The 13,288-nt window shown below is 46.1% G+C and overlaps 1 protein-coding gene across 1 annotated transcript in view; it reads left to right on the top strand.

Moving 5' to 3' along the window:
• Positions 1-13,288, top strand: part of Ndufa9 (NADH:ubiquinone oxidoreductase subunit A9) — a 28,962-nt gene that overhangs the window by 9,025 nt on the left and 6,649 nt on the right. Inside the window, exons 6-9 of the mRNA XM_021164891.2 lie at positions 4,065-4,167; positions 5,875-5,942; positions 7,813-7,889; positions 12,404-12,499. Of these exons, the coding sequence (XP_021020550.1) occupies positions 4,065-4,167; positions 5,875-5,942; positions 7,813-7,889; positions 12,404-12,499 (344 nt within the window). The remainder of the gene's footprint in view (positions 1-4,064; positions 4,168-5,874; positions 5,943-7,812; positions 7,890-12,403; positions 12,500-13,288) is intronic.

Below are 13,288 nucleotides of genomic sequence, written 5' to 3'. Positions count from 1 at the left end.
AGTGTGAGGACTCACAGGTGCTCCACAGGGCGGGAAGCAAGGTTAGTGTGAGGACTCACAGGTGCTCCACAGGGCGGGAAGCAAGGTTAGTGTGAAGACTCATGGGTGCTCCACAGGGCTGGGGAAGCTCTTTAGAACTTGACCGGGGGTTGGGAGGGTGGGGGGGACTTTTTCTCCACCTTGTGTTGAGAAGTCAAATAGTTTTTCTTTGTCCTTCCAGAATAGGTGTACTAGTATTGTGGTTTTGATTTGTTTTGTTTTTGATGTTGGGCACTGAACATAGGGTTTTGGCCTTCATAGACAAGTGCTTTATCCCTGAACCAAGGCTCCAGCCTCTGCACACATGTTGGGACATTGTGTTTAAGTGGTCTGTTGAAGGGTTTCAAATAGGGATAGATCATATCCCCTGCCTCCAGATGTTTAAGGTTGTGGGGAGATGTGATAAGAGGTGCACAGGAAACACCAGGAAATACAGAGCTTGATTCCTGCCAGAGGAGACATGTCTGTGTCACCCACCATGATTACAGGACCCTCTTTCCTTCCCAAGCCTTCTGTAGTCACAGGTTTCTGCCAGACCCACCTAGGCCATGCGAAGGCTGGGAATGATAGAAAGAGCTAGTGACAATGCTCTTTGCGTAGTTCATCTTTTCCTCCTGTAAACTCCACTGGAGTCTGGGATTGACCACTGTGGCTCCGAGTACATCTAGGACCTAAAGTATCCTTGTCCAGGCTCATTAGTGTCAGAGTCTACTCATCAGCATTTCTTCGGCCACAGTGAAGTTGTCTTGAGTCATCCTGATAAGGACAGCAGAGTTCCTGATGATGGCTTTGGGTCTCTGACCCCTTGCATGTGTTTATTGAGAAAACTATTAAGCGACAGTTGTATGTTACAAATTATATTGGACACTGAGCATACAATTGTTTATCAAACAGACCTGACCCTAGTCTACGTTAAGTTTCTAGTCTACCAAGGAAAAGGATCCCAGCTCCATGAAGCATTGCAGAGGAGCAAAATGTCCCAAAGGAGCAGGGATAGTGGGGTGGTGCAGGTGAGCAGTACTTGTAGCTAGTAACAGTTAATTGCCAGCATCAGGGAACTGAATGTAAGGGGTTGTAGAGATTGCCAGGCAGTTAAAAGTGTGGACTGTACTTGCAGAGGATCTGAGTTCCCATTAGATGGCTCACCACTGCCTGTAACTCCAGTTCCAAAGGGGTTTGATACCGGCTTCTGACCTCCCTGGGCAGTGTATAGGAAATGTATAGGCTCACATATCTAAAACCAGCACTAGGGAATCTTCGCTATGATTGATGTCATCATTTGTCAAGCATATAGCTTGTTTCAGGGACCGTTTTCAGGCCTGCCTTCCTCCCAGAGTCGCAGGACTGGCTTCCAGCATAGCCGGCCATACATCCAGATATTATATTGGAGAAGAAGACAGAGTGAACCCAGCATGGCTTCTTTAGAATGCACTGAGTCACCTGGATGTCACGGTTGCTGTAAGGGAGCAGGCATATTGTGTTGAGGAGGAGAGAGAGCAATGCTGGCCAGCTGTCGTGAGAGTGTGTGTGTGTGTTGATACTGTTGGGTAAGATAGGAAAACTTGAGTGGGGCTAGGCCTTAGGCCAGTGATTCTTAGCCTTTCTTGCACATTAGAATCACTGAGACTTTCAGAACTCCAAAGCCCAGTCTGTACCGTAGACCAAATCAAGTAGAATCTTTGAAGGTGGGATTTGGGTGTCAGTATTTTTCAAATTATTTTTTGTATGATTTAGCGAATGATGTGTGAAGCTGTGCTTTTTGTTTAAATGAGTGAGTTTATTAAGCATACAGAAGCAAAAGTACAAGAGTAAATAGCAGTTAGTGGACAGAGGGAAGCAGCAGGTAGAGAGAGGCCAATGTCATCCGATCAGTGCACACAGAATCCAGCTGGGAGAGTGGGACAGCCCAAAGGAGAGGGAAGCAAGAGGAACATCAAGCCAGGGCACCCTGCCGAGACAGCTGGGATTCCTGATCACCCCTGAGCCCTGGATGGAGTGGCATATCCCTCAATGGAGGCTTTTAAGTACAAGGACAAACAGCTGCAGATAGCATCATTGTTGAGCTCTCGTGGTCTCCAGCAGAAATGACTGGGGGGCCTTGCCAACTCTCACTGGAGTTCCAACCAGAGCAGAGAGTACTCTGTGGATGAGCTTCCGGTTGCTCATCACACTGCAGGCCATTTGTATACCATGAGAAGAACAGAAGTATCTAGGTGGGAAATGCTTTATCCTCCAGCTGTTCTTAGGGACTCAGTGCTTTTACACCTTTAGCATCTCCCATTAGAGAACCAAGGGTCCAGCCTGACACTGGATGGGGTTTTTGAAAAAAACTTGACATCAACCTTCTCGTATCTCAATGGGCGGAGGTCAGCCCTGCTTTAGAGCCAGCTTCTTAGCAGGCTTAAGCGCACATGATAATTTGCCAATGTTATGTTCACTCTGCTCTCTTTAGGCTTTTCCAAACTCAGCACAGAGTAAGAGGCACTGTTTTACTTGAGAGAATGCAAGGTGGCCCAGTTTTGAACTTGGGTTTCAGTATTGTCCCAGTTGTCCAGGGTTGATGACCCTGGAGTTCAGAAGAGAGATCTATGCTGGAACTAGAAGTTGAGAGTCAACAGAATCTGTTAATCAGAAGAACAGGAAGGTATGGACGGCCTAGGGAGCAAACAGGTTGACTGAGAAGAGAGCTCTGAATGGGACAGAGGCATGCAAATGCTTCCAGTGTGGTAGAGGAGGGATACTTGCAGATTCCAAAGTTGGCCAGGACTGAGCAGTGGTGTATCTGTCAGGAAGCTGGAAGAGATCAGTGTTAGAGAAACCAGTATCAGGGGCGGGACAAGGTATTGTTTTTGAACAGCCAAGAGAACCGCAGTGTCAGATCTGTTGATATCAGTGATCTTATCAAAAAGAGTTTCAGATCAGGTACTGTAGTTATTGAGACAGAATCCAGAGTCAAAGTGAGTGAATGTGAGCTGGCGCTTGGTGGTAGTGCAGCAAGGTGGACCTAGTTTTCTTTAGCTTTCTAGGGAAAAAAGGAGGGCAGGAGGAGGTAGGAGCAGAAAGAGTTTGTAGTGAAGCTGAATTTATATTTTATAGGGTGGAGGCTCTCCCTTGTTTACATTGAGAGAAGGAATTGGTGGAGAGGAGGAGGCAGATTTCGTAGGCAGTGAAGGAGGCCGCTGTCACTGCCACCTCACTGACTTCTGTGGTAGGCTGCTAGGTTACTGACACAAAGCAGAGAATCTGCAAATAGGAGGAAGAACGTGGAGGCTGGAAACACCATACTCCAGTTTCCCCGTCATTGTGGGTTCCCTAGCATAAGAATAGGAAGAACTATTGTTTTTAAAACAAAATCTCAAGCGTGTGATTTTACTAACTGAAGACGGGAGAGTCAGATGCCGGGGTGAAAGCCTGCTAGCTTAGAGAGGCAGAGAAAGCCCCCAAGTGACCATCCTTCTCAGCCGTCATCTCAGAAGGAACAAGCCCCTTCTCCACACTGTCTTAGTAACCCGTCAAACTGAATGTCTCTCCAGAAGTATACTTCCTGTGTGTCTCTCTAGCCGTCCTGACTTCCTGTCAGTCTCTGTGCTTTGTTTCACTTCCTGTCACCTGGTCGCTTGCTCCTCCTCTTGTATAGTTGACTTTACTTAATCCTGTTTACAATGAACAGGTTTTTCCAGCACAGAATCTCATAATGTAATCAAATATCCAGCAACACTCTGAGATTAAAGGTGTGTGCTAAGGCTGAGCTACACCACAACTAGAGACAGGTTTTTCCAGTATATGATCTCGGGTTCATAGTGTGATCAAATATCCTGCAACAAAGAACCTCAGCAGAAGTTCTGGGGTGGGGTGTGTGTTTGTTCTTGTGTGTGTGTTTGTGTGTGTGTTTTGTGACTAATATGATTATCTTCTGAAATTGTGGTTACCTAATGAACATCGGGCCTGGGTGATGTGAGCGGTGTGTGATGGGGGAGGGGGGACAGGGAGTCCTGTGCACTGAGAATGCTTTATTTTTGGTTTAGGCAGTGGGAGAGAAGGAAGTGAGAAGTGTGTTTCCTGAAGCCATCATCATACGGCCATCTGACATTTTCGGAAGGGAGGACAGATTCCTCAATCACTTTGCAAGTATGTACCTTTCTTCCGGGAAGAGAGGGAGGCCTGCTGTATCTTTCTTCCGGGAAGAGAGGGAGGCCTGCTGTACCTTTCTTCCGGGAAGAGAGAGAGGCCTGCTGTATCTTTCTTCTGGGAAGAGAGAGAGGCCTGCTGGCGGCCTAACCCAGTGTGAGCTGAGCATCAGTGGGCAGTGCCCTGGAGCTCCCAGACAGAGTCTAATTCCTGTTCGGTTGCCTCTACTTCAGGGTTTATTTTCATCACCAGCAAGAGTCCTTTCTGCTTCTGGGCGATGATGGTCCAGTTAAATGTGTGTCAGGGATTTGGGGGCTGGGGGAGACTGTGCAGTTCGACTTCCCTGCAGCTGCTGCAGGCAATGGTCATGCTTGTCCCAGAGCATGGACTTCCAAGTTTAAACCGCAGTGACCCAGTGACCTTGGCAAGGTAGTAGCAAGTCCTTGAGTTGTACACGCCCTTCCCTACGCCATCCTGGACACCTGCAAACCACTGGTCTCTTTACTGACTTGGGAATTGTATCATTTTCCAAATTGACTTCTTTCCCTTGTATGCATTCAGGATTTGTCCGACTCTTAGGGACTTGTTTCCTTGTGTAGCTGAATAGTATTCCTTTGTTTGGCTGTACCCATGTGTTCATGCAGTTTTGGTATTTCCCTGTATCTCCCTCTTGATTGTGCCATCTAGAAATCTGTCCACTTTGTTTTTAAAATTATGATATACAATATATAATATAGAGTTTTTCACCTGCTAGTTCTTTTTATGTTGACAATTTAACTCCTGATGTGTGGACAAGGGGATGTGGAGGTCATTGAGGCTCCCTGACCTTGTAAGGGCTAGGAACTAGTTGATGACCTGGGTTGGTGGCCTTACAAGGAGAGAGAGTCTTTGTGTGCACACACTGAAGTAAGCACCTGTGGACACAGGAAGAAGATGGCCATTACAAGCCATAAAGAGAGGCTCACCACGGCCTGCTGACACGTGGCTTTGGATTTTCCAGCCACCAGGACTGCGAGAAAAATACAATTTGGGATTTTAAGCCATTGAGTCTGGTATTCTATTGTGACAAACTGAACAGACTAAGGCAGACCTGTGTCTGGAGAAGTAAAATGCTGACCCAATACTGGAGGAGGTAGAGGCAGCACTGGGCTGTGCAGTGGGCAGGGGAAAGGAGCTTGGAGGGCACTGGAGAGATGTGGACAGGAAGAAGCTGGACCTGCCGCTGCTCTCCTTGCTGGGACTGAGTACCTGGCAGGAAGCACCTTGGTGAGGAGGGGTTAGTTTGGCTGACATTTTGTGGGACTACAGTCCACTGTGGTGGGGAAGGTATGGTGGGAAGGTGAGGCAGTTGTCACTTTGCATCGTACTCAGGAAGCCCCCCCAAACCCTTTGCTGAAACAGGGAGGTAACACTGCGTGGACTAGGCTGGCCTGGAATGCAGAGATTCTGTCTCTGCTTCCCAAGTGCTGGGATCAAAGTGTGCACCATTATAACCCACCCCCTATTTATCTGTTTATTTAGAGCATCACAACCCTTTTGCCTGTCTGTCTGTCTTCTGTTGAATTATGAGCCATTTCAACCCAGCTCCCTTTTTACTTACTTATTTCTTGAGTCCAGACCCCCGAGAGTCTGCTGTATTTGTTCCATTATTTTCATTGTAAGCATTCTGTAGACATTCTCAGAACAGGTTCTCATTTCTTCTTCCAGATTATCGTTGGTTTCTTGCTGTGCCTCTCGTTTCTTTGGGCTTTAAGACAGTGAAGCAGCCGGTGTATGTAAGTACCTTGCATGCAGGCTTAGGAAGGGGTGTGACTGGATTCGTTCTCACCCACAGACTTCGTTCTTTCCTTTGTCAACCTGCTTTAACTGGTTGCCTCAGTTTACCTAAGAGGTGGATGTTTTCTCAGTGTCTTCAGTTGTCCTTCCACTTATGGAAGCTTAATTGAGGCAGGTTTACTGAGTTGCCCAAGCAAGCCTTGAACTCAATGTGTGTCCCAACCAGAGCTTCAACTTGATACCTCAGGCCTCATCTTCTGAGGTAACCAAGGTTGCGGGCCTGTTCCACTGCTCTGATGCCTTAAGTCAGTAAATGCTTAAGCACGTCTCGGGGTGTGTACAGTGTTCTGACACTGTGTTACTGGGCATACATAGAGGATAACCAGCCAGACATACATTTTTGTCCTCGAGCTCTTTTCAGGTAAATGACAGTTATTATTCAACGTGATAAATTCTAGGAGAGGGAGAGAATTTTAAGTGATCATATCGGAGGCCAGGAAATCCAGCTTTGGGCGGTTCACAGTTGATAGGCATGGGGCTCTGTTTCACATAGAGGTGATGTACATACTGGGGCCCAGAGGTGAAGGAGAAAGTTTGGTTCTCTACTGGGTGGGCTGGGTTAGACCAGTGTTTCTGGCTTAGTTAGGATTTCTATTGCTGTGACAGAACACCATGACCAAAAGAAAGTTGGGGAAGAAAGGGTTTATTTCACTTTATAGTGTGTAAGCTCATCGCTCAGGGAAGCGAGGGCAGGAGTCTGTAGTCAGGAGCTGATGCAGAGTTCATGGAGGTGTGCTGCTTACTGGCTTGCTCTCTATGGCTTGCCTTAGCCTGCTTTTACACATACCTCAGCACCTGGCCACTGGTGGCACCACCCAGAGTAGGCTGGGTCATCTCACATCATCTTCAGTCAAGAAAATGCCTTACAGATTTGTCTACAGACCAGTTTATGGAGACACTTCTCAATTACGATTCCTTCTTTGCAGACGAGGCTACCCTGTGCCAAGCTGACATAAAAACTAACTGTTTGCTAGAAGTGACACTGATGTTTGGGACCAGATAATTCTTCAGTTCCTCATTGTGGGATATAGAGCAGCCACTCTGTCCTTTAGTCAGTGGGTACCAGAGACAGCCACACCTGCTCCTCCATGACAACTAAAATTCTGTACAGTTGTTAGATGTTCCCTAGAACTGTAAATAACACTGGTTGTGGATTCTGTGTCTCTTGTTCTAAACCCGTGCACAGTTCCTACTGTGAAAGCCAGAATGGCAGAACATGAGCAGCTCTGTATGGTTCAGTCACTAGATCTGGTGGCTTAGGACAGAGTGGACACAAGCCTAAGAGATGGCATGGGAAGCTGATGGCCTGGCCAGGTCAAGGCCTTGGGATGACTAGATGAGACTTCTGACTAGGACAGTACCTGGTTGAGCCTTGAACCTGATTGTGCGAACGCCTGCATAGCAGAGAATCTGAGAAGAGAGGATGTCATTGTTTTTCTGTTGCATCCCCTGCGACAGGCACCTGCTTTCCTTCCTCTCTTTCTCTTCCTCCCTTTCCATCTCTCTGTATACGTTTGTTTGCCTATTTGTGTTTGGTCCTGGGGTTGAACGCAGCACAACATGAATGTCAGGGAAACACTCTATGTCTAGGCTACATTCTCACCTCAGTAACACCACCCCGATTTAAAGAAATCAAGACAGGTTGTACCAAGTTACTCAAGCTAGCCTTGAACTCAGAGTGTAAACCAGCTGGCCTTTTCTTAAATTTTGTCACCTCATCTTCCTAGGTAACTGATGTTACAGGCCATGTTCTCCAGGTCTGATGTCCCAGTTCAGGAACTGCCTAAACATGTCTTATTATTTGTATAGGTTGCAGATGTTTCCAAGGGGATTGTTAATGCGACTAAGGATCCAGATGCCGTAGGAAAAACCTTTGCCTTCACTGGGTAAGTGCCTAGAGTTGATTTTTGTGGAAAGAAGATGGTAGCTTATAACACCAGTTCTTCCTGAGGAGGTCATTCAGAGAAGTGGAGCTTCTGGCACTCACATTCAGCAGTTGAGGGAACCCAGGACCTGCCTGAGTATACATGAATCTGTTAGCAGTCTGAGAACCACTGCCCTACACTACTCTAAGCAGTCAGCACTTGGTCTGTGGGCTCCTGTCTGGGGATTCCACTTTTTGATGAACCGTTCAAGGAATCCAGGCATGGTGACTCTCACCTGTAATGCTAGCACTTGGGAAGCTGAGACAGAAGGATCAGCACATGTTGAAGACCAACCTGAGGTACATAATGAGCTTGAGGGCACCCTGAGCATGCAGTGAGACCCAGCCTTAAAAACAATAAAACAAAGCTCACGGTAGGGGAAGGTGTCTGCACTGGAGATGTGCCTTTTTTAATTCCTAAGCTCACTGATTGAGCTAGACTGTCTGCACGAAAAGCCCAGGATCTGCTCGTCTACCTCCCGGCATCACAGGTGTGTTGTGCTGTGCCAGCTTCTTATTTGACATGGGTGCTAGGGATCTGATTTCAGGTCATGCTTGTGTGGCAAACACTTTACCAACTGAGCCAGCTCCCCCACTCCTCCCAAATATCGGGTAGTATTAATCACCTTGCTTTATTCTGTCATCCATCAGTTAAGGACCTATAAAACACACACACACATGCACACTCACTCAAGTATACATGATTGAAAGTTAATAAACAAGTTCAGTAAAGACACAAAGTAGATCAATATAAAAATCAATTTTTATGTACTATCAAGTAAGCAATATGCAGATAGAATTAAGCAGATGTTACAGGCCGGGGAAATAGCTCAGCCTGTTAAGAGTTTGCTAGCAAGAAGCAACACCTGAGTTGATCTCCAGACACACAAGTAAAAAGAAAAACAAAAAGCCAAGCAGGCCTGTGACCCCTGCTCTGGGGAGTCAGGAGGATCCCGGGGCTCATTAGCCAGCCAGCCAGCTCAGTCTATGAGCTCCAGGTTCAGTGACAGACTCTGCTTCAAAAAATTAGGTGTCGAGTTATAGAGGAGGTCTGGCCTCCACACATGTACTGCAGGTACACCCACAGGCAAGTGTATCCACCCACACTGTACACACACCAAAGGAAAGCATTTCACAGTAGCATAAAAAATAGAATACTTAGGGAAAGTTAGTAAGACGTGCACCCTAAAAGCACTGTGAAAGGAAAATAAAGAATACATATAAGACCTTCCAAATTCATGAATTGGAAATACCAATATTGTTAAAATGGCAGTTGTCCTTAAATTGGTCTGTAGACTGAATCTTGTCAAAATCCCAGAAGCCTTTTGTAGGAATTGATAAACTGTAAATTTAAATGGTATTACAAAGACAATATAAAGTGGTAATAGCCTAAACTCCTGACTCTCCCAATTATAAAGCCTGCTCAGAAGCTCTGAGGAACAAGACAATTTATGCTGAACTTATAGGCAGATCAGTTAACCAGAACCAGCAGTCCGGAAACAAACCTTTGTTTGCTTGCTTGTGACAGGGTCTTGCCACCTAGGTAGCCTGGCTGCTCTAGGCCCCACTGTGCAGTCAAGGCTAGTATACTCCAGCTCCTGTGCTCTTGCTGGGATTCTAACTCTCCACTATGCCCAGATCCAAACCATAATTCTGGACCATTGACTGTTGACAAACGAGGCACCTGAGTGGGGACAGGGCAATCTTTTCAACAAATGACTCTCTGGAAACTACACTTGGATTTCTGCCTCCTGTTCTATGTGAAGAAAAGAAATAAATGCAAGCTTGGAGTTATAAATACTTGGAGTGGAACAATTCTAGGTCAGGGTTTAACAAGATGTTTTTAGCTATGTCATCAGATGCATAATCCATAAAAGGAAAAAAATTAAGCTTGACTCACCTGAATTTGAAACTTATGCATTTCAAATAATACCATTTAAAAATGAAAGGAGCAGACCTGGCTAGATGGCTCAGTGGTGAAGAGCACATTCCTCCTGGAGAGCTGAGTTTGATTTCTAGCACTTACATGATGGCTCCCAGCCACCTGTACCTCCAGTCCTAGGGATCCATATCCTCTTCTGGCCTCTTCGCAGCAGAAATGCACGTGGTGTGAAGAGATACATGCCGGCAAGGACACATTATACTAAAAACAGAAATGTCAGTGAGGAAAGCAATATGAATGTTAAAATACATACTAAGATGGTTGAAGTCTTTTGTAGTCACAAAGAGGGAGCATATCACAGAGAGATAATAAATGATCATGGCAATGTGGAAAAAATAGGAAATCTTGCATATTGGTGCTGGTGCGAATGTAAGGTAGGCATAGTGATGTACTTAAAATGCTAGCACTCTAGAGAATCAGAAGTTCAAGGGCAGTCTTTACAAAACCAGGTTAACATAATGGGCATGAAGGTGGAGGTTAAGAAAGACATCCTAAGGCTAGATTATGCTGATGGGTATACAACCTTATAAATTAAAACACTGACTTATAACTTGAAATGGGTGGATTTTATAGGGTGTAAAATCTTCCATGATACTGAATGATCCAGACAAGGTTTCTGTTTTTGTGGAGCTGGTAGATTAGTTTTGACACCTGTGTATAATAAAGCCATTTAGCATAAATTCCCCAAAAGCATGGCCCAGTGAAGCAGAGCCTGGAGGAGAGGGAGGGACAGTGACACTGGATGCTGTAAAGGAGAGTGACAGCGTGGTGACCTCTGCTCTCTCTGGACCTTAGTAACCTCTGAGACAAGGGCCAGTGTTGGCTTATGGTAGAATCTCACTGGAAGCATAGGACATGGAGGCAGTGGGCAGCCAGCTCTAAGGAGAAGCAGTGAAAGGCGATTAGGAGATGGTGGGAGACCTGGCAGGATGGCTTACTGGGTAAGGGCATTTGGCACTAAGCCTGACTGCCGGAGTTTGGCCTGAAACTGTGTGGTGGAAGGAGTCAACTTCACTCCTGTAGTTTGTCCTAACTGCCCCCCCCCATGCTCACTGTGACATGAATTGTGATAAGATACATATTAGGGGGGTTGGTTCTGGGAGAGGACTCCACAGCAGGAGAGGTCCCACCAGGGTTTAGACGATAACAGTGTGTTGTTCTGAGCAATGAGTGAAGGGGTGACTGTTAATGTTTCTAGGGACAGCGTAGTCAGAGGAGTGGTCATTGAGAATGGAGGAGAGTTGTGAGGAAGTGCAAGCAGAGGGCTTAGCCACCGTACAAACAAGCGTTTCTTCTATCTTAACGGACGAGTTGACGGTATGTCCAGATGTAGTCAGTTATGAGACACCAAGGTATCTCTTCACTGGAGCATGAGCAGCGTATCAGCCATCAGCAAGGATGGCTTGCCACAGAACAGCAGTCAGAGAAGACTGATGAGTCAGTTCCTGAGGAGAATTCAAAGAGCATAAAAGAACGGGCAAGCAGACCTGAGAGTATCGTTTGAAATCACTGACCAGAGAAGGGAGGTAAGGTCACTTAACTAGGGGGTTTCTCTCTTGCTGGTGTGTGTGTTTTGTTGTTTGTTTGTTTGTTTGTTTGTTTATTCTCTAGAGAAGGCAGGTATTCACTTTAACCTCTGTAGGGGTCTGGCTGACAAGTGTAGTGGAGAAAGTCTCAGAGGCAGGCTCGCTGAGGATATCTGTTGACCATGATTCTCACATGAGATGCAGGCTGGGAAGATGAAGTCTCCAGTGGCCCTTTCTCTGTGAGCCAGGGCTCCGCTTAGTCTGGCCACTCTTCCTGGGATGTGTTGCTGTGGAGCCTTCTGAGGAGGCGCCTGTACACGGGGAGCTTAGGCTAGTGTTGTTCCTGTAGGACAAACCAGACATCCTTAAAACCCTTTGGAGAGTTAAAGGCTTGAGGGGTTTGTGTGATATTTCCCCAGCTGATACCAACATTTCTATTTGAACGGTGAGCCTTTTGTTGTGGTTTTTTGTTTGTGAGATGAGGTTTGTAGTGAATTATCTTCATTATGCTCTCAGTTATGATAGATGTTGACATGTAAGTGATGATTAATTATTAAAGCCTGGTTGCAGATAAACGGAGGCTGTCTAAGTAGAAAGGGTCACAGTTCAGAAGATGGGGTTGGTGTTTGTCATTGTAAGGGACAGAAACTGTCAGAGGAAAGAAAGTTGTAAATGACCAAAAACACTTGAAGAAAAGCTAACCCCATTTAAGAAATGCTGGTGACTCAGGCTGAGACAAGAAGATCCTGTGTTAAGGCCAGCTGGGACTACAGTGAGAGCCCTTCCCAAAAGGAACAAGATCGATGAACAGGGTGCATTATCAGCACATGGAAGAAGGAGGGGAGGGTATGGAAAACAGGTTCTCTGTGGCACTTGTTAACAGGTGCCTTTTCTTTGTTTATCTGGGTTTGTTACAGTGGGTTTCCTTTTTCATAAGGAAAGTGTTAATTATTTTTAAAAAAAAATGTAGGGTGCAAATAATGTGAAGAACTCTGTTTGGGCTTCCAGGCCAAATCGGTACCTGCTCTTCCACTTGGTGAAGTACATCTTTGGCATGACCCATCGGACCTTCATCCCTTACCCTTTGCCACTCTTTGTGTATAGGTAAGTACGGTGCTGTTCGTGCGTACCCACCCACGGGAGGGCTGGTTGGAGATACTATTCTAATTCCTTCCCAGTTAGCAGGATCCTGCTTCCTTTAGAGAAGGCCAGGCTTCACACTTGTATTGACGCTACTCCTGATGCTATAATGCTGGCCAAGAAAGGAACTGTATGTGGCCTTAACGAGCAAGGATGACCTTAAACAAACCTTCTTCTTAGGTCTTCCTTAGGTCATTCTTTTTGTTGTTGTTGTTTTATTTTGTTTTTGGTTTTTTTTTTTGGTTTTTTTGGTTTTTCGAGACAGGGTTTCTCTGTATGGCCCTGGCTGTCCTGGAGCTCACTCTGTAGACCAGACTGGCCTCTAACTCAGAAATCCGCCTGCTTCTGCCTCCCAAGTGCTGGGATTAAATAGACGTGTGCCACCACGCCCGGCTCTTAGGTAGGTGACTCTGAGATTGAATTTAAAACCCTAGACTCAGATTGGGGTCTGTGTAGAGGCAGGGCATTTGTGCAGTCTGAAGCTCTGGGTTGGGTCTTTACCATCTTGTAGAAATAAGCAACAGTAAATACCGTGGGCTTTGATTTGGAGAAGTGTCTTGCTTGGAAGCTGGTATGAGGAACAGCCAGCTCTCCTTTTGTTTCTTTCCAGCTGCTCACCATGGGGCAAGGTTCCCTTCTTTGGTTAAGGCAGTCTTCAGTGTAACTGGGGAAGAGAAAGCTGACCTCTACCTGGCCCTGTGTCTTTTTCTTCCTTCCTCCCTTCCTTCCTTCCTTCCTTCTTTTTTTTTTTTT

Source organism: Mus caroli, chromosome 6, assembly GCF_900094665.2.
Source record: "Mus caroli chromosome 6, CAROLI_EIJ_v1.1, whole genome shotgun sequence".
Lineage (NCBI taxonomy): Eukaryota > Metazoa > Chordata > Mammalia > Rodentia > Muridae > Mus > Mus caroli.
This window is presented reverse-complemented; position numbering and strand designations above follow the sequence as displayed.